The sequence below is a fragment of the Cuculus canorus genome, chromosome 6 (genome assembly GCF_017976375.1).
Source record: "Cuculus canorus isolate bCucCan1 chromosome 6, bCucCan1.pri, whole genome shotgun sequence".
NCBI classification, from domain to species: Eukaryota; Metazoa; Chordata; class Aves; order Cuculiformes; family Cuculidae; genus Cuculus; species Cuculus canorus.
The window spans coordinates 18,994,305-19,015,688 of NC_071406.1; the positions used below are offsets into that span (position 1 = coordinate 18,994,305).

Sequence of the window (21,384 nt, forward strand, 5' to 3'; positions counted from 1 at the left end):
GAGAAATTTTTATGCCGACATGATGATTAGAGATTAAAAACAGGCTAATATGGCTCACATATTCTGAATATGGGGAAAGGAAAAGCTGAGATAGAATAGCTGTCGTGAATGTCCTGGTCTTGTAATCAAACCTGAACACTGAGAATTTTGCAGGACCAAGATTTCAAATAAGAATTTAATAAAAACACAGCATTTAATATTCTGAGTAATTATCAAAACTTCACCTTTAAATATTGTGTATTCCTATCCCTACTTGGATCCTTTCCAAGAAATTGGAAATAAATTTTGAGAAACTGGTTCTTGTTAGGATGCTAATTAGGTACTTGCACTGCTTTCTTTGTCCTTTCCCATTTTACGGTTGTAGTTAACAAATGCAAGCATATTCATTTGGCAGTGTGCCTTTGCAATGGACCACCTATCTGTGGATTGCAGAATGTAAGTTTAAGCAAGATGGCAAAAACCGCACATGGCATTTTACATTATGATTTTATTTTTTCTGGTGAACAGGTGTAAATGTGCCAAAACATGTATTAGCATAACATTTGCTAATATACAGTATCAAAATTGGATGTAAACATCAAGTTTAAAACTTCAAATTTCCTATTATCAGTTCACCTGAAAACTGTGTAACCTGGCACTATTATCATTGCATTCTCCCAGAGGTGTATCAGATGCCTTAGGATGCTCTGAATAGCCCACTTATTCTGACAAACAAAAACATCGTTTGAGGAAGTGGGTCATATGTGTGTAGAGATGTTTGCTGGAAAGGCCCGGAATTCCATGGTTCTCATCAGTATACCACTGGAAAAGAAAAAAAAAATAAAAGCCATAAGGCCCCTATAATATGTTTTCAATTCTGCAATATTTAAACAATACAAGGACTTTATTTTATTACCATATAGAAGAAAGTGGATCTTTCAAGAAAACAGAGGGAGCTATGCTTTTTCTTTTCATAACTTTCCAGTATATTCATGTTCTTGATGAAAAAAAAGTTTCTAAACCTTCTGTAATCTAGGAGTTAGCATTACTGCCTCAGTATTGACAAGTCAGTTGTATCAAGTCTAGCAAAAGAGCTCTGAGATGCCCTTAGGGATGAAATGCCCTTGACCTGCTGCCTGGCCTTGGAAACAGGGGTCACAGTCTTGCTTAGGAATACTGGGCTCCAAGCAACAAGCTTTCAGCCAAATATTGTGGAATTCCATTCAAAGCATCCTGCATTACAGCAGGGCCATGAACGTTACGAATGGTATACTGCAAACAAAATACACATTAATTATGCTAATTGTTAGAAATAACAGACATTCCCTGGTAGCTGAACTAGGATCACTACAACAGCATATAGTATTCCAGATACATGAGAAATAACCCAGATTTGTTAAATACCAGTGAAGGAGACAGAAAATATGGAGTTCACAAATGGGCCTACAACCACCAACTACAAGGGGATCCTTGTGTGATCCCTTTTTGGAATGGCCCTGGGAAAGCAGGCTCAGGCTGAAGGCCTGAATTTTATAACAGGCAAACACTTTGGTCATTAGCTCCAAGAAAAAAGGTGCAGCAGCAGAGTTTAGCATGTAATTCTGAAATTCTTTCCCCCCTGTTAGTTCATCATTTATATCCTCTAACTCCTTGTCTGTCTATTTCTCCCCTTGCCTGCACCTGCTACCCCAAACATGTTTTGGAGAACTTTTTTTTTTTCTGATCCTGGACATACCACTTGGATACCCTGTGACCTTTTTGCTTGTTTCACCTTGTGCCTGCGGCAGGCATGTCCAGTTCAAGATAGAATGCATCAGAAATAGGGACAGTTTTGGCCCCAGAAGCCAGCTCCTTCATCTTCCTCTCTTTTACTAGCTCTCAGCAACTTTCATAAGGAGGCTGGATTCTTATTCTTTTCCCTGGCTCATTTTAAAAGTCTTTCAGTTATTCTTGACAAGAGATAAATCCCACTAGTATCTGAAGGGCAAGAAGGAAGAAAGAAAAAGAGCAGGCAAATTGTTTGAGGAAGAAATTGTTTATGAAGAATAAGAAATGCATTAGCAATTGCCAGATTTTGAAGCGTGTTCAGTTGAACTGGGTTTTTAAAAACATTGCCAAATGACAGACAAGCTTATTGATCAAACTATAAACCACTGTACAAAATAGTTTTATTTACCATTGCCTGGAAATCCACCTGTGCATTAACCAGAGCTTTTGCAATTTGTGCTGAGTTCTGAAAATGTACATTATCTGAAAAAAGAAGAGATTGGCTGTTGAAATGTGTAAATACCACAAAGCATAAAGTTATAGTGCATTAGAGTTGTGTCCACTAATTATCAAGCGATACAGTTGACATTACTAAGAATGAGTAAGCATCTTATAACATGTCATATGGAAATCTACCAAAGATCTAAGTACTGACCCTAATCAAAGGCATAGAAAGATGCTTAATGTTTTTCAAACAAAGCGATTCTGGCTCTGTATTTGTACTGCCATTTGCAAACCTCACCATCTGCTGTTCCATGGATGAGAAGATACTCTACATTTTGGAAATTCTTTGCTCTTGCCATCACAGTTGAATTCTGTTCAGAGGAAAAATTAACAGTTCAGCAGCTTCAATTTAAACTACTCGTTCACAGAGCTGAAAGGCTTTCGTTGCCTAGCAGAACAACAATCAAACAGTTGGACTAGTTTAATAATGACAGCAGTGACTTCATATCAGTTTGAGATTGTAATAGAAGCCATGTATATTTAGTGCCTTTTCTAAGGGCCAGTTCACGAAAAGCACAGCACTTGCCGCATGTCATTCCCTGAACACTATAATTCCCAGCTACCCAGACTGCTTTACTAGGACAGGTTTGTACTGAGTATTTCGGTCCTATGGGTTGGGATGGGGAACAGGTACTGAGAACATGATCCAAAATCTGTAACAGGAGTCTTTCCACTAATATCTTTGGGCGTTAGCTCAGGCTTTTCTCTATTCAGATCTGGTATGTGTACTGCTAGAGGAAGCTACCGACTTCCTATCAATGTGAAGGAAAGAGGAAAGGCAACCTGTTCTGACCATTTAGTACGGTTACAGTTTTTATTAGAGAGATAAATTTGTGTGAAGCAGTTTGCATACCACAGCTATGAGTACCAACCAAAACCTCATCAATATCGACACTTTAACCTGTCTCACATAATTTCTTTCCCAGGCTAATGGTTTGCACTGGCAGAACTGTGTGACTTGTCCAAGTGAGAAAATAAGAAACCCTTAATTTGGCACATTTAGAATTGATAAATACAAACCCACAAGTAACTATGGAGATATGACTTTCACAGCAGTATCTTAGCTGCTACAAGACTGCCACTATGAGAGCTGGTGGGTCATTTTCTTTCTTCACAATTTTACTGTTCATGGAAGTGTGATTCAAGTTTAAGGCAAATCAACATAGAAAGAGAATTCTCACCTTGTAGTGCTCAAGATTATCGGACTCTACAGGAAGACCCATAAATCGTTCTGTGTAGATAGATGCTGCAATATTAAAGAAGAAAAAAAATATGGATAAAGAATGCACAGATATTTTTGTGCCTCCAGCGACGTGTAGTAAATTAAATGTTTATCTGTATCTGTTCTGCTTAGTTCTCTCATAAAACACCAAATTTAAACATAGTTTTAAAAATTCAGCTATGAAGGTTAATTAATAAACGTCCTCCAAACCATCCTTGCAGAAACAGTGCTTTGATACTGATCTGTGGAAAAAACAGAAAGTTCTGTGGATAAAGGTAATTAACTGATACTGCTTTATGCTACTGGGTTGAACTCCAGAAGTCAGTTGAAGGAGGCATGAGTTGAATGAACCAATAAAAGTGCATGGTAGAAAGATGACACAGAATATTTTTGACACCTTAAAAAAGGAAGCCGAGTAGAATTCCAACCTGGGAAGTGTATGAGTACATACAGTAAATATGGATAGGTATGTTGTACTTTTCCTATTAAATGGAATTATGCAGCAATTAGTGCTATCAGGAAATGATACAGGCTTGCATTGAAGAAGTGGTGCAATTGCTTTTGAGCAAATGTCTGATCAATTCCTTTTTCTAACTACAACAAAGACTGCTAACAGATTTGACAAAACAAATGTGAATAACTGAACAGTATCTATCACCAAGAAATCAGTAGGAACACTTATCTTTGAACTGCCTGGGTATTTGCAATTTAACTAAGAGCTGTTATGAAAATTTGTGGAAAACTGACACAGCAGCTGTCACTACCGGAACATAACTTTCTTTATGACCTTGCCTTGAAAGAGTAACTGACACATACTGAGCAGTCAAGCTGCAGCATTACAAGAATTTTATTTATTTAACAGAGTCAGAGCTTTCTGACGAAGAAGAGCTGGCTTCTATCCCTCCCATAAGCGAGTTGATGTCCTTTGTAATCAGTAAGGAACTGGGATTGTCTGCCTTATTGTCCAGTTTGGTACACTGCATTAGAATAATTTTGTTAAAAAGGAGAAATGAAAATCCTCTCAGGGAAGGAAAATGACTCAATAACCCATGGTGTATTATGTATCCATCATATATGTTACCCCTGAGTGCTAAGGGCCTATACTATGTCTCCCAGATCAGCTGAATAAGGCTCCTGAAGATAATTTGTAATAAATTAAGTACCAAAAAAAAATCTAAGTAGCCTATCTTTTATAAAAATCCTTCATCATTCATTGAAAACAGAAAATGTGCAATAACTGTTGTCAACACAGTGTCAAACAACCATATTGGGCTTAAGTTTTCAATAAAATAGACTGTTTCTGAATGGTTGGCATTTCTACAGTATTCTGAGCCAAATTCTCCACTCTCTTCTACCAGTATAGATACAACAAGTCCACAGAGGTCAGCAGAATTGCATTATAATGACTAAGTGAAAGATTTAGCTTGTCAATTACTGAGGAAGAAAGAGGAGATAAATTGCAAATTTTAATAAAACAGTCTCAGATCTAATGCTTTTAACCATACATTTTCCCCAAATGCAACGTCCCTTGCCATCGTATAACTGTTCACCTGTTTTTAACTCTGACAAAGTGGAGGTGAATGGGATGATTTCAGAGAAAAGATTATTGTCCCAGACTCTAATCTATGCATTTGAAAGAGGGTAGGGCAGAATTTAGAAGCTCTAGGGGCCAGGACATCCTCTGACGTTCTAATACTACTTAGAGACTCAAATATGTAGCATCCTGTAGTTCTGCCCCCGACACAGTTCACTCAATTGTTACCACGATCTGTTTGCCAAAACTTGTGACTCATAACTTCCTTCTGTTTCCTTCCTTCCTTCCTTAGTGGAAGTACATTTGCCTATTTGGATTTTACAATGTGTTTTTAGCAAGACTCTTTTAACTCTTTGCTGAAAAGTCAGCTAAAGTAAAGATTGCAATACTGTGGTTCTAATCAACTTTAACTTAAAAACTTCATTCAGTTTTTAATGCTTGGAGGAATGTTTATAATGCTTCTTTTACTGAAGAAAAAAATAATGCTTTATGCCTGCATTCTGGAAATAATTTTGTGATCGTAAGTGAAAATGTCTTAAAAAAAATCTTGATGCCAGTGAAAACATGAAGACTCTGCTTCCTGTGTCATACAAATGTTTTCCCCCTTGTTTGGAAAACACCATAAACACAAGGAATGTCTGTGCTAGCAGTCAGGGAAGGATTCTTTCCTATTTAACCAAAAAATTTTCTCATAACCAAGACTTCTTAGCAAACGACCATATGCTAAGTAAATGTGTTTGAAGTGCTACATTTTGCTCATTGAAAACATGCATGCCATGATTCTTTTTTACACTAAGGTTCCTTTACACCATGCCAAAAGCTTAACAGGTCTACAAGTACGTATGAGTATGTGAGTGCTTTATTCACACAGTAAGGCCCTGGGAGTATACTCCCAGAGTTGTTTCCTCTGAACAGTTTGGAGCCTAAGTCAATAAACATAAATAAAAATATGTCTCATTTCACAACGATACAGGAAGTGTGGCTGAGAAGCATCTAAAAGGAAAATATTTAATTAGAAAAATTATGTCAGACACAGCTAAGTCCCTCTCTTTTTCACTGCTTTTGGGAAATAACTTTTCAATCATCAAGATACTGATTCCTGACAGAGATCATTAGCAGTATCTGAAGTTGAAGTGCACTGTGATTCCATTACTGGCAGAAAACTAATTTCAGCTGTTTCTGAATTCAGTGACACTGTTTTAACAGGACTTTTAGGGAGATCACTCCTGGGTATAGCAGTTTATCAAGAAGGTTTTAAACATTTACTATTACAGATGTGCATATGGAATAATCTGGAGTAATTACAGAGAAAGTCTGTTCCAAGCTGTCAGTTGCAGGCAGTTATTTTCATCAAGGAAAACATTAAACTTAAGGTCTTAAGAGTTTTATGTCTAGGTAATTGCAATGTCTTTAAGTTTCATATTGCAAGTCTCCTGCAATGACTTGATTTAGAAAGTCATTAAATGCTACATCTTGCTTTCCAAGTCAGTATTTATGACACGTTTCCATACCGTAATATTCCCAGCTGGAAACAGGAGCCACAGCCATTCCACATTTAAATACTCCACTGCCAGATCCAAGTGCCAAAGATGTTACGTACCCACCATAAGACTGGGGAGAAATCATAGACAGTTTAAAATTATCATTGAAGTATAATTTCATTTTCTGAATCAAACTCATATAAATTACTTCCAAAGTAAATATTTTGCTTTGAATGCATGGAAGACAAAGCAACAAAAGCTTTTTAATTTTTTTTAAAAATGTAGTTATGTGTGATTTCTTGTGAGAGTAGACATTTTTGTTGAATAATTTCTTTTTTCGCTACTTCTTCAGTGCTTATCAAAGGATACTGCTCTTATTATCACTTTGAATTAGAAAAATTCAAGTTGGTAGGGTCCTTCAAAGTAATCTACTGCAACCTCTTTCTCAAAACAGGGCTAACTTCAGATTTAAATAAGGCCGATCAGAGTCACATCCACATTACACAGCCTTTCTATGCCATCTGTTACAACGTCGATCACTGTCATAAAATTTTTTTCCTAAAACCTGAAGAAAACTTCCCTTGTGGCAACTTGTGTTCATTACCTCTTGTTCTTTCAGTGTGCACCTCCAGGAAAAGTTACAGGTTTCTCCCCTCCCTAACAAACTACCTGGCTTTTACTAATGATTGGCATATACAGCCAATCCCATCATCAGCACTAACAGGATCAGCAACTTTAGAACTTCAGGTTGGAGTAATTTCTCCCCACTGCCTGCTGCTGTTCCTGTTATTTTCTGGTCTTATTCATTGAACTGGGACCCACAAGGAAGAATAAGTTCATAGCTGGAATTTAGGTAAAGTAGTAAGTAAGCCTGGATATTGGAATAGATCTATGCAACTGTGTGGGGCTAGTTGCTGAGACAGGAAAATACTGTAAATAACACGCATTTGGTTCTGCTGTCAAACTGGGGTTGGAAAATACTTGTACAAGGTCTGGAAATCCCCACATGGAAACAATGAATTACTGTTTACTTCGGAATGGAAGGAGGGAGAAAAATATGGGGTGTGTCATTAAAAATTTGGAAGATTATCAGTAGTATATGAAAGAGTATGGGGAATAAGCAAAAGTATTAAATATTTTTTTGTACAAAAGTAAGTTAGTTCCTTCCTCCTCTTGATGTTCCAGCTTGAAATGACAGTGAGGGATATGCTAATGGAGACAATAACTTGTATAGTTTTTCCAGCTCATTTGATTGGGTCATTTGATCTTTTAAAAAAGAACTCCACAAGTCTAAAAAGTAAAGGATTCGGATCAGGCTGATAAATCTATGCACTGTAACAGGCAGAGAGATCAAGGCCAAACCCTGAATTGCTTTTAGTTGTTATTTAAGAGCTTTTGCCATCCAGAAGTGTTTGGTGAGTTTGATAACCTGAGTAATTCATGCATACCTGCCAAGCTGCAGGCTGTAAAGAAAGAAATACCTTTCAGCTCCTTTCAAAGGTTATGGACCAGGAAATGGTATAATAAGTAGGAAAAAAAAAGGAAAAAAAGACTGATAGGTTTGGCAGTAATGCTGTTATTCGATTATTATATCCACCTACTGGGGTACAATGCTTTAGATATGTGAAATATCTTAATTGGTTCTGGAAAAACTGTGATGAAATAAATTATGATATGGTTAAAAAAAGTATATTCATGTAGCCTTAGCTTACTTAACGTCACTTTAGAATTACTCTGTCTCTGACACTTTAGAATGTCTCTGTCACTTAATTTCACCATATGATACCCTATTTTATAGTGCTATAGTAGTGTCTGACCACAGTAATTTAAATATTAGTTGGTAGAAGCATTAGATTTTAGCAACCCTGCTCATGTGTTATCTATGACCAGGCAACTTGTATAGTTACAATTAAACTGAATATTACAAGATCCCTCCCCTAGTGTGTTTCTGGGCAAGTCTCTTACAATGAAACTCAGCCAACAAAAACAAACAAACAAACAAAACCCAGAAAAAGATTAAAGAAAACTAACAGAAGAATTCTCCTGGCAAATGCAGGCAGCAAAAGAGAATGAAATAAAAGGTCTTTCTGAATGATAATCAGAGAAAAATGAACATGTATGAAGAGAAAAATATTGGAAAATGTTAATAAATGGCTAACATACCCATTTATTCTGTAAGCTTTTTTAGTTTGTGCTGCCTATGACTCATGAATAATTTATTGCTGATTTACTCTATGAAGGAGTCAGGGTAGCTAAGACAGGTCTGGCCTCCAACCCCCTTCAGCATTCCTTCTTAATCCATGATCTCCTCAGGTGCTGCTTATCAGTTCGTTCTCCTGCGTAGTATAATTCTGTTTTGCTGAAGCTGGGTAGGAGGCAGGGCTCCATTTCAGTGTGTGCATCCTTGACCCAGACATTCCTGATGAACAATGGAGTCAGATGTCCAAAACATCTGAATAGTTTTGTAAAGGGGCTGTGTGGCATTTCTACTGCCACTGAAGTTGGCTTCAGGTTTCCCATAACACCACTAATAGGTCTGCATCTTATTTCCATGAAGGGTCCTACTCTGAAACTGTCAGCACAGGAAAATGAACGCTAACTATTCCAGTACTATATTTTTCCTCTATTGGAATGCAGTGCTATCATAAAATTTGTCCATGAGGCATGCTACTCTCTTTCTCAGTCCCTAAGGGAAGTGGAATCTGGACATTAAATAATAGCAAGGTTTGCAATACATCTGGTTATACAAGGTTCTGGGAGTGTTACAAAGCAAAGTACACAGAAAAATCAAAGATGAATACAGAGTGGGTAATTATTTGGAATGACTCCTATACTGTCCAATTTTTCCATTTCTTGGTGAAGCTGTCAGTATTGTACGCCCCTCAGACCCACCTTCCTCCCTACTGACCATGTCAAAGCCAGCCAAGTATACAGTGATTCAGAATGATGCAAGGGTTACAAGTTCTGATGAGAGATATTCCAAAGACTTTTCTTATTATTTTAATCTCAGATCAGAAAGGACAATACTCAAATTTTCACATTATGACACTAAGTCCCCAAGTTAAAAGTAAAACAAATTAAAACACTTCGATTTTGCTTTTCTTCAAGTCCAAACAATGTATTAGACACAAGCTTTTCAAAATTCCCCCTCGAGCTGCCAAAGATCCCTTCTCAGGGGCTTGCACTGTTGCAACTGCATGTTTTTAAGCACCAACAGGAAATACCTCTTTGGCAATACCCTCAAACACTGCTAGAAGAAACTTTATCAGATTTAGGAGACAATGAGGAAGAATTAAAAAAATTATACTGCAGGATTTAAAGATCAATACAAAAAACCCAATCACTTACCCAGCCCCATATTGCTATTCGTTTCTCATCAATAAAACCCATTTCTATAAATTTTCTGTGGAAAAGAAAATCACAGAAATAATTTCATTATTACAAAAGATTGATAATACTATAACAAATTAGAAAAATATATTTTCTTTCAGTTTTTTCCACACATCCCACCAATTTGAGCAAATTGAGAATCAGCATCAATTATTCAATTAATAGATATTTCAGAGGAAAATTAAGATTTTTTTCTTGAAAGAACAAAAAGTGGTGAAATTAATATTTTCTTCATGATAATTTTCCTTCTAGTGGGTGAGAAATCTGCCCAGCTGGCTTCTTGGCAAAAATGTTTTTTCTTATAATTAGAATCCACTTGGATGTCTATTCTAGTGTAGATTAAACTTCATGCATTATACTCATGTGGTACACATACATATATATGCGTGCATATGCATATGTGCAGACACACACTCACACATGCAGACACAGAAGTTCAAAAAGTGCACTCCTACTAATAGACACATTTCATTTGACATAGCTCTACTGCCCAACAGGCTGTTAAATCATTTAATTGTTTTAATGCCAAAGGTGCTAGATTACCATTAACATTCAGACTTTCTCCTGCAAAATGCTCAACATACTCATTTTACAAGTTGATACTATGACCTCTCAAGAGGCACAGTATCAACCTCTGAGGTTAGAGATTCCCTGGAGGAGTAAGCTCTCTTTTTTATGTGCCTGAAAAGTGAAAAGCACAAACTGCTACTATAATAAAAATTAAAAATGAGGAAAACATGTTCTAATGTTCCAAGTACATAACAAGCTTGCAATGGATGAAAGGTGGACCTTGTTTGTGCATGCAGTAGGCAAACGAGGCAAAGAGAATCATAAATACTAGAATCTTACATCAGTCTGAAGACTATATTTCCAGAGCTACATTAGCAACAGCAAAAAAAAAAAAAAAAAAAAAAAAAAAAAAAAAAAAAAAGAGAGAATGAGGCGAAAGACCAGAAAGGTTTGAGAGTGACAGAGAAACAGAATTGGGACACATAAATTCCAGGACACATATTACCCTTATTTTACTGGGACAAGCACATGTGACTGACAACACCAAAAATGTGGGATACTATCTGGGTGGGACAAAGTCAGAAAAGCCAAAAAATTATTCAGCTTTATTATATTGCTGTCTTAATCCCTGGGGTTCCTCCTACAGCAAAAGCCCCTTCAAGAATTTCCCAGTAGAGTATAGGATCCTCTCTAAAAACCATCCATCTTGAACCATGTGTTAATCAGCAAGATGGAACGCGATACATTTAGCTGAATAAAAATTTAGTCTAGGTGCTGACAGAAAACTGGAAAGTGTGAACTCTGAGGTCATTTCTTCACAGCCTGTCTCAACAGAATTTGCAACTGCAGAATCAGTTTAGGTTCCCTCTGTCTCTGACATTTTATGTCCAAGTGACAATTCAGAATAATAAAAAAACATTCTCTCTTGTGATATTTTACAGTATGCAGTTCCTGCTAAAAGTTTCAAGAAAGAAAATAAAATACTAGAATATAAAAATCTGATATGATATATAGCTATTCTGTTTCAAATGTCACTGAAAAGGATAATAGTGTGTTTATGTCATTGAGGAGGAAATCAATTATCACAAAGCAGATAGAGGAAGGAACACATATTCTCCTCACACACAGTTGTAAATACAGATAGTATTCTCAAACAAGTAGAGAAAGCTGCGGAAATCTGAACTGCCACATCCAATTTCTAGCTAAGCTACTCAGAGCCAGTTCTGCTACTAGGGGAAAAAGAATATTTGCTATTATGCCTGTATATCTATCCATGCTCTGTTGGGCCAAATTCCAGACCAAAGGCTAGACTAAATGACCTATTCCCGCCTTGCACTCATCTCTGTGGATTTGAGACTAACAGTTCTTTAAATGCTCAATTTAGCAGTGCTACTGCATCTATAAGCTTACAGGCAGCCTTTCTTCAGAAAATCTCAGCTTTCACTCCCTCCTCAAACCTCTGTTTAGGGAATTATTTTCCCTTGGAACACTTTAAGTATTTTCATGCAAAAGAGCACCTATTAGGGAACAACTACCAGAGGACCCCAAACACTTTCTGTTGTTCATAACTATCCTAAAATAGCACATAAGGCAAGTTTCTAATGCACCAAGCTCCAGAAGGCTTCAGTTTTACTACAGCCTTCACATTTAACCTTTAACTAATCACTGTGGTACATCACTATGGCTCTTTGACTAATCACTGTGGTCACTGAAGTAGGTTTCTGCTATAGGGAAAACTTCAGAATAATGGATAATACATTGGCTTACCTCTCACCACTGACACTCGTATTTCTTTAGGCCTAAGACTGAAGCCCGTGATGGGGCTGTTATAAAATGGAAGTGTTGAGGTCCAAATGTGGACTTAGTAGTATAAAGACTTAATATACCACACAAAACCTCACTGACATCAAGCATCTCAGTAATATTTATTTCTACAAGTCTTCTTGCCTTATTTCCTGGAGACTCCAGCTCTCCAGAAGAAAGACTGAGAAGTATATTTAATAATTTTTTCACATTACTTATTGTAGAAGTGTAAATATAACAGTTATACAGGGAGACATTCTACTTACTTCACTGCTGAGATTTGGTCCTCGACTTCATAGACCCCTAGTCTTCGATATACTGCATGCAAAATCTTGTCACCTTGGTAAGCTGTCCCTCTGCCATCCACTAGAGCAACAATAATTCCTTCTTTGCTTGCAAGATAGGTTATCCAGCTAATGCTAAATGTTTCCTTTACATTCTGACTGCAAGGTCCTCCATACCTGAGGATAAAAATTCACACTTTTTCAACTCATATTGATAAATTTATAATGATTATTGGATAGTGGACAATCGTTGTAGGTACTTCTTGCATTTCTCCACAGTTATTTTGCTATGGCTGTGGTTCAGAGCGCTCAGTAGATAAATGGTTCAACTAACACTTTCATGTATTTGAGAGATTTTGCGGTCTAAAATCCACTTTAATCCTTCAGGTCTTATGCCCGAGGAAAAATCATTAGTTTAGCTCAGACTAAGGGGTGTGGAATGACATGCATGTCCTAAGGGGAATCCTTGGAAAAGTCATTCCTCAAAACCTCAAATCTTTCCTCTCTCCAAATTCCTTAGCTGAAACATCCCTTTTTGGTGCTTTTCTGCATTTGATCTCCACATGCAGTCAGCAATTCCAAAAAAAAAAAACCCAGGAGAAAAAAAGTACAGCTTCTTACACTTTCTGGCCATCTCCAGACCTTCTTTGCTTCAGTAGGGAATATCATGTGCTGTTGGAGCTGCGGGCAGAACACACCCCACATAGCTAAGCAATACAGAAAGACACTCCTCATGGGAATGGCCTAATGAAAATCACAAATTTGACCTCAAGGACATGATTGACTTAATTGTCTACTCTAAACTCATTCAAACATAATAAGCATTCTTAGAATTGTGGAATCATGGAATCATTTGAGTTAGAAAAAACCTTTAAGATCAACAAACCAAACATAAAATGTTCTATCTTTGGATCATCACTCGTTAATAAAAAGTTTATTACACCCACAAAGCTCTCCTTTCTGCCTCTTTTTTTTTTTTTACCACTGCAATTTTTGTTCCTTTTCCTGCCTGCAATAAATTACATTCATGTCAAATGCTCTTTAGAAGCAACATTTGATCAAAGAAGCCAGTCCATGTGGTTTAGGGGTGTTTGGCTTTTTTTCTTATAATATTAAGCAGGCTTTTGTGTTTTTCATATCATATTCATATTTTCCGTCTTTTCAGTCAGCCTCATGATAAACAGAAACAGCAACAGAGCTAAGAACTCCAAGTAATAGATCACATTTTTATCCTTTTTCTTTCTCTGAGGTACTAACCCTTGCCACGCTAAGATTAACATTAAAAACCTCATTGATTTCCACTGGGTTGAATTTCTATTTCAGAAATATATTATGAAGCCCACCACAACAAACAAAACAGAACTAAATGGTTTTGCTTCATAAAATGCTGTGAATGTCCTAGATTTTGTTAAATCATAGGAAGTATGTTTTCTGACAAAACAACAATATTCAAAGAAAGGAAATGTTACGTACACCTGAATAAGCAGAGGGTACTTCTTGGATCTATCAAACTGTGGGGGTAGAAGCATTTTGTACCACAAAGCTGGAAAAGGCATATTAAAATTGTATTAATGGATAAAATGATCTCTCCAAGAGCATAATCCAGAGTTTAGTGCAACAGTATATGAAGATGAATCAGCACATACTACACAATACCTGAACTGTGAATCACAGAACTGATGCAAGTAACTGTTTATATTGAGCTGTTGAAGAATGACTTTGAAGAAATAAAGTGCCCACTTTTATTTTAATTTAGCTATGCATAAAATTATTTCACATAACACTAGGTTCTCAGTTTTCCAGGTGCCTAGAAAAACACAACTAGGAATATAACTGTTGTTAAGATTACGTGACATGAGTTTTGCAAACTTTACTTTGATTCATTACCATGCAATACTGTTTGCAAAGTCACTAGTGAAAACAACGGTGTAAGCAAGTCAATATAATGTGTAACATATGAACAGCAGTTTACACGTCACATTTTATTACCACCACACTACAATGTTTTTACTTGATATTTAAATACTTTGCCAGTAGCATTAAAGACTAATAATAATAAAAAGTTGCATTGGGAAGCAGAGATGTATTTTAACTACTGTTTTACAGAGAGATAACTTGAGGCACAGACAAATTGGTTATTGTAAAACAGGGCAGAACCAGGCCTCCTCTTCCCAATCTGACAGGCTAATAAATTTGTTCTACAGAAAGATGATACCTACTCAAACAAAATGAAAGCAAAATATTAAAATGGTAGGAATAAGAAGTGTAATAAAAATGTGTAATTCTTACTTATACCGTCCACTTCAAGTTTATTAATTTCTTCTTTCGGCAGTTTGATCTCTTGCAAAGCAGACTGTAATTCCCTATTGTCTTCCAATACTCTGAGCTCTAAATTAAAGAAATGCCTACATTATTAACTAAGTTACTGTTAATTAGTCTTCACTAATTGAGATGTCTTTATTTTGTGTCATTGGAACAGAAAGGAAATCTGTGAATTTCACAAGCAGAGTAATGAAATCAACTCAGACACTTCCCACTGGGCTCGATCACACACCTAAAGAAAAGCAAGGCACTGGTATTACAGTGCACAAATATTTGTTAGATTTTTATAGGGTACACATTTTGTAATGCAAATCATTACACATATTGCCTCTGAGTGTTAAAGCCCCGTGTGTTACAAAGAGACTTCTTTCTCCCACAGAGCCCTCATCCCACTTTTGTAATATGGTGGGAGCTGGAAATGCAAACTTCATCCCATCATGCAAAATACAGTTCTATACCTCCTCTCTAGCTTCCCATAGTAACATCAGTTTAACCTCCAAAACCCTTGGGCAGTGTGGTTAAGCTCAAAGATGTTTGAGATTTTTCTGTATTATTTTACGTTTTTTCTATTTTTTTTTAATGGCAACCATTTCCTCTTTCTGGAAATGCTCAAAAAAATACAAGTACTTCTATCAGCATGTCTTAATCTAGATAGGGCTCAGGAAATGCCAGCTATGTAACACTGGAATTTTTGCTTTCAAAGTACACTTAACAAGTTTTGCAAACTCAAGCGGGTTTTTAATAGCTGAAGGATCATCCTAGCTTTGGATACTCACACAAACTCTTCTGAAACCTTTCCATTCTTCCCCTCAGAACTCCTGAAACTGGCCTATTATCACAAAGGAATTGTAGGCATGCTAGAACGAGCTTCCAAACTGGTGTATGTTAATCCAACTGCATGCCTACTAAATTTCATGGGTAATATATTTGCAAAATGCTGCCAACTGCAATGAAAATGGATGTACTAAAAATAGCTTTGTAACACAGAAGAGATTAGGGAAGCAAGGAACTAAAGGAAAATTAATCCCAGAAAGTCAATGAAGAAATCACAGAAAAGCCTGAATTTGTTTGTATTCCTGAAGAACAATTGCACAGCAGAGTGAGGCATCATGAAACCAGGGCTGAAGATCTGTTAAATGAAACTGTTCTGTTTCACAGTTTGCAAATTCCTACTTGACATGGTTGCAAACTATCTTCACTAATGGGCTACTTGAAGGATGAAGGCTCTGAACCTTTCTTGCTGATGTCCCCACTTAGTATCAATAATTACACCATGGCTGAAGCAGTTATTTGAACTGATCATTGGAGAGCATTTCTGCTCTTTCCTGACATCTCTACTGATGGCTGAAGAGCAAGTCAGTAATCCAGTTTCTAATTAGTACTGTACAATTGCTCAAACTGGAATAGTTTCCCAAATTCCCACTGATGCCTTTTGTATAAGGTAGGGCTGCTTCATGAAAAAAATCAGAAAGTCTTGCATTCTTCAAAATGTGAAAAGGAATAGTTTGAATCACAGTAACGTTTTCTGCAAAGTTTGACTCAGTATTTGGTAGACAAAGAGCTGCTGATGTTCATTGCATTTATCTTGTGAAAACAGGAAGAACATCAAGATGTGCTGGACTCAGGAATGAAAATAAAAGCATCAGTGTGTGCATTGATATTTGCATTTTAGTAATTAACAAATCTGGAAAGACACTAGATACTATATTAATAAACAAGATGAAAGGCTTCTTGATCACAATCCTAAATATTGCATTAAAGGATTAGTATAATGAGAATCAATGAGAAAAACAACTGCTCAGAAATAATAGGGTATTTGCAGTACCTCTATCACCATAGTTCTCAAAAAGTGTAGAAATCGGAATCCCGGGACCTGTCATAAGAATGATAAGAAGGCAATTCATAGTTTGAAGTTGGAATTTAGTGTTAACAGGTGTTAGAGAGTTCAAAGTTGATACCCAAATCTGAATCTTCTCTGCTGTATAACCCATTAGATCGTGCTGTATGAAATACTTAAAGTACTGTGCGTATATAGACGTGGATACATACAGAAATTGCTTAGCAAACTTAATAGAAGAAACTTCAAATCTACAAACAAACTCTTCCTCCCTAAAGATGAACTGACATCTAGTTAATACAGAGATGTGATTACATAAGGCGAATGCAGAATTAACAACGTGAAACATTCTTCTGAGAACATGTCACATCGTATTTATGAAGGTGAATGGCTTTCATATGGTGATGACCTTACTGACTATTTTGTGCAAGGATGATTGAAAGGTGTTATTATTTTCTACATTTGCTTTTCTTGTCAGTGGAAGTTCTAAGAAACTCTTCAGCTGATCGGTCAGTGTAGAATCAGAACAGTAAACTTTATATGAAATATGCAATAGAAAAAGTTTGGATATTTTTATTTCTTTTTTTCTAGACTGTGACTTCAATGCCCTTTGATTTTAGCAATGGATGAAACTTCAGATCACTGAAATCACTTCAACAGAGCTAAGACTTCATCTAATACTTCTGTGTTACAAGTGATTTCAATGATCACACACACTGATGAATTGAATTTTTCTTAAAAAAGAATTAAAATGTTATCAAGTAGTAAATATCCAGTATTTCAGGACTGACAAAAGTTTTAATATTTGAATTGGGAAACACATTGTAGTAGGTTCTCATAGCTAACTTTGATCACAGGAACTGGAAATCATTGCGTGCTACTGCAAGAAAAGGCATGACTTTGATGAGCCAGATCAGAATCTGGTTTGTGCCATGAAGGACTTTCACAAACTTGTTTTTCATTCTAAAAATCCCAAGATTTTTGTTGAAAAAGTAAAAAAAATACATAATGAAAATATTTCTATTTTCTGAAACATCTTTCCGAAATTTTTGGACATGGAGAGGTTTCTTACTGGGAATTTCTCCTGGTTATTGTGAAACTTCTATGATTTGTCTAGCTATTGTTTTTGGATAATCAGTATTCTCTATGCGTCTAATGAATTTGAAAGAAGAACTGATTATATGTTTGCTCCCATGCTATACATACCATAACAGACCAAGGCATAATACTTAGAACGTTCACTGAACCTTGCTGTATAATACTGGCATCTCTCTTTCCTTAAATTGCAAGTAATGCATTGTTTTCTGATAGGTCTACTTCCAATACTGAGTCTAGGAGAAAAATAAAATAAAGCAATATTTATTTTGCTACAGCTAGCTTCACGTGTGCTTGTCTCAAACCGTAGAAGATAGGCACTGTAGTTTCAGAGCAGTTCAATTTAAAAACAAATGTTTTCAATTTTTATCCATTTTTTCCCCAAGAGCATATTTAAACTTCAGATGCTATTTCTACCCAATTCTCAGATACAGTCTAGGTCAAGATTTAGTTAAAAGAGCTTGTGAAATTACACTTTAAACATATTGAAACTATTTTATTGACAAATCCAGGCCTATTTTCTATTAACCCAGTATCATTAAGATAATGTTGATAACACTTACTTGTAAATATTTCTTCTTCCTGGATAGCCTTCAAATTCATTGCTTGAATAGAAACTGTAAGTTCATTTATATGTTAATAAATAATCCATAAAGTCATGACATATGAGCATCAAGATGAAAAGCTGTCTAGGAAGTTAACTTAGACTTTTTGAGATTCCCACATGTGATGGAAGAGCTAGTTAAGCTTATGTATCTTTCATCTTAACAAATCTTTGCTCAAACTCTGATTAGATGACAAATAAACCACATAAATAGTTCTATCTTAATTCTCAGGAGCTAATCACTCCAATTATGTAAGCTGTGTCTATCTATAGTAAGCTGAACAAGAGACCATAAAAAGAGACACCACTGAAGTAACTGCAAACTATATGAGGGTTAACCAATACATAATAACCTAATGATTAAATTTAAGCATTTCTAAATAAGTCACTCTAAGACAGGTGGCTGAAAATAGAAAAATGAGGGCAATTTGCAAAGAATCTCCCATAAGAAAACCAAATTTGCAAATCTCTGCAGTGCCTTTGCATAAAAATTTAGTGTGGATGCATTCAGATACAAAAGAATTATACCCAGTTCTAACCTGATGAGTTAACAAATGACGTTCAAATGATTAACTATTGCATTTAATGACAGCACTCACAACCTGTTGTCTTCTTCATTATACTTACATTGCATCATTTGTTACTCTGAAAATGTATATTGCCTCCCATTCTCCACTTGTGATTTGGATGGCATTCTCCTGTGAGGCAAGACATGGAAGTTACTGAATATTGTACGATTATTTCAGGAACTTACAGTAGATCAATGCAGAATACTTTGCTTGACTTACCACAGAGCCATTGATGTAGTGAATATGCTTATAACCGTTTTTGTCACTAAAAATTTTGTAGTATGAACTGCCGTCTGATGTAAAATATGGTGCAGAAACAAAGAACTGAAACAATGGAAGAAAAATGATCGATGAGACGGGAGAGCGTCCAAGCTGTTGAGCAGATTATAGTACACACACTAAAAGCCACAAGACTGTTTAGCAAGTTCAGACAGGACAGAGTACTTTGTACAAGTGTTTATCTGTAATATCCAGTCTCCTAGTCAGCACACATTACCATTTCTAACCTGTCATGTCAGATTTCTTAAGCTGATACTACAGATACCTCAAGTATCCCACAAATGCAAGCTCTCTGCTTATAAGTGGAATAATTTGTTTATGTATTCTGAATGACCTTTCTTTAGTTATTTAAAAATAGGCAGAGGAGATTTTTAAAAAAACAAGTTTCTGAATAAAGCTAATGTTCACGAATGGTGTCAGACTGAAAATCCTATGGGCTATGGAGTTTGGCTGAATCACTGAGCAAATACAGCCTTAAGGAAATGGACATCTGAAGATTCCCACACTGTTCCAGTAATGTTAAAGAAACAATTATTGCAGGTAATACCATTCAACTTTTGCCTCCTTTCAAACCATCACCTCTTTAGTAAAGTTGTCTGTCCAGGATGAGTTACTGCAACTCTGAGTTTTATTTCCAAAAGAGGAATACAGAAGAATGACCCACAAGCACTTCAAACATAGCACCAAACACTCCTGAGTGAGTATGGCTTTTGAATAATACTAACCCAAGCTCAACTATAGCCTGTGACCACAAGCTAAATTGTTCTGGAGCCTCCTTCTAATATTTCTAATGCTTGAAATCCAATAAAGACTAAAGCATTTGTGCATTTTCTTTAGCTCTAATAAAAACCTGTCATCACAACCTCAAGAGAAGTGGTGAAGAAAGAATTAGATCAAGTGAAATAACTAATCCTTGTGAACGTGTAATCTTCACTTAAAATAAAAACACTCTTAAAGGACAGTTCTCTGAAAAGCAAAACTCTCAGTCAAGTTCACTGCAGGATATTCAGGCAAAGTGTGAGGTTCCCCATACTGAATTCTGGTACCTTCACCTGCCTGAGGAGTAAACAAGCAATAATACCTATTCACTGTTAGAATATACAATTGTAAATACTGAGCTCATGGTCTTACAGTTTCCTTGCAAGTTTGTTTTTACTGTGAGTTCCCAAAGACAGATCACTTTCAAGATAAAGGTTACTGGGCGGAGAAAATTCTTTTGCTTAAGGATAACCGTAGAGAAGTATCAACTACCCTTGTACGTGGGGAGTCTTACCTTGAAGACCCTAGCTGAAGATGTGCAGTACTTGTCTCTAAAACAGTGTTCTTAATGGGCAGATTTTATTCTTAAAATGCTATGGTATGACCAATCTTATCTCTTGCCTCAGTAACATCAGAGAAATTTTACAACTATTCTTTGCCTCCAGGATAAGGCTAAGAATTACACTGCAGTATGAATCTACTTCTAAGATCTAAGAATCTACTTGGCCTAAGATTTGCAAAAGGAGACAGAAAAAGGGTTTAAAGGGTTTTCAAATTCAGAAAGCAGGTAGCTGGATACCAAGCCTAACACTGCAGTAAAAGTGCTACAGTACAACAGGTTTAAGCAGTAGTGTTGTATGACTCAGAATGGTGCTCAGTGTTTCAAAACACTGCTGTGAAGGTGCAAAAAGCTGTAGCTTTTCATTAAATCAAAACAGAAAACCTACTCCGCCTGCCCATCCTGTTTGACTCTCTTCTATGTGCTGTTGTTTCTGAAAAAGAAAATAAAATGTACAGTCTTTAAGAAGTTCAAGAATGAGTTTATGGAAATTCAAAATATTAAAATAAAAAATCTGTAGTCACCTCTAAAAGAGCATTTTAGAATATTTTCTGTGAAGGTTCAGGGACTTCAAAGTTGTCTGAGGTAAATAATAGTACTCTATCAATACCATTATGTTAGTCCAAATACTACTTTTTAACAGCTGTTATCAGTGCTAAATAAAATCTAAAGTAATTGTTTTAACCTTATGCAACATTTTCTTTGAAAGCAAGAATTAACAACTACTTAGTCTTATGAATTTTTCAGTAAAAATACAAGTAAAATAATTGCAGGCATAATAATAAAAATCAGTGTTACATTCTCAGCTGGTTCATTTGACATCTTTCATTTCAAAGTTGTGATGTTGATTTATAATAAAAGATAATGTGAGCACAAGATACATCTT

The 21,384-nt window shown here is 36.1% G+C and overlaps 1 protein-coding gene across 1 annotated transcript in view; it reads right to left on the reverse strand.

Moving 5' to 3' along the window:
- Positions 1–472: 472 nt before the first annotated feature.
- The window catches only part of FAP (fibroblast activation protein alpha), a 38,818-nt gene continuing 17,906 nt past the window's right edge, over positions 473–21,384 (reverse strand). Inside the window, exons 12-26 of the mRNA XM_054070418.1 lie at positions 20,887–20,931; positions 19,121–19,225; positions 18,960–19,030; positions 18,292–18,345; positions 17,840–17,964; positions 16,622–16,669; positions 14,764–14,862; positions 13,948–14,017; positions 12,457–12,651; positions 9,836–9,890; positions 6,518–6,617; positions 3,432–3,496; positions 2,489–2,561; positions 2,156–2,229; positions 473–801 (exon numbers count right to left, since the gene is read on the reverse strand). Coding sequence (XP_053926393.1) covers positions 700–801; positions 2,156–2,229; positions 2,489–2,561; positions 3,432–3,496; positions 6,518–6,617; positions 9,836–9,890; positions 12,457–12,651; positions 13,948–14,017; positions 14,764–14,862; positions 16,622–16,669; positions 17,840–17,964; positions 18,292–18,345; positions 18,960–19,030; positions 19,121–19,225; positions 20,887–20,931 — 1,281 coding nt within the window. The 3' untranslated portion in view covers positions 473–699. The remainder of the gene's footprint in view (positions 802–2,155; positions 2,230–2,488; positions 2,562–3,431; positions 3,497–6,517; positions 6,618–9,835; positions 9,891–12,456; positions 12,652–13,947; positions 14,018–14,763; positions 14,863–16,621; positions 16,670–17,839; positions 17,965–18,291; positions 18,346–18,959; positions 19,031–19,120; positions 19,226–20,886; positions 20,932–21,384) is intronic.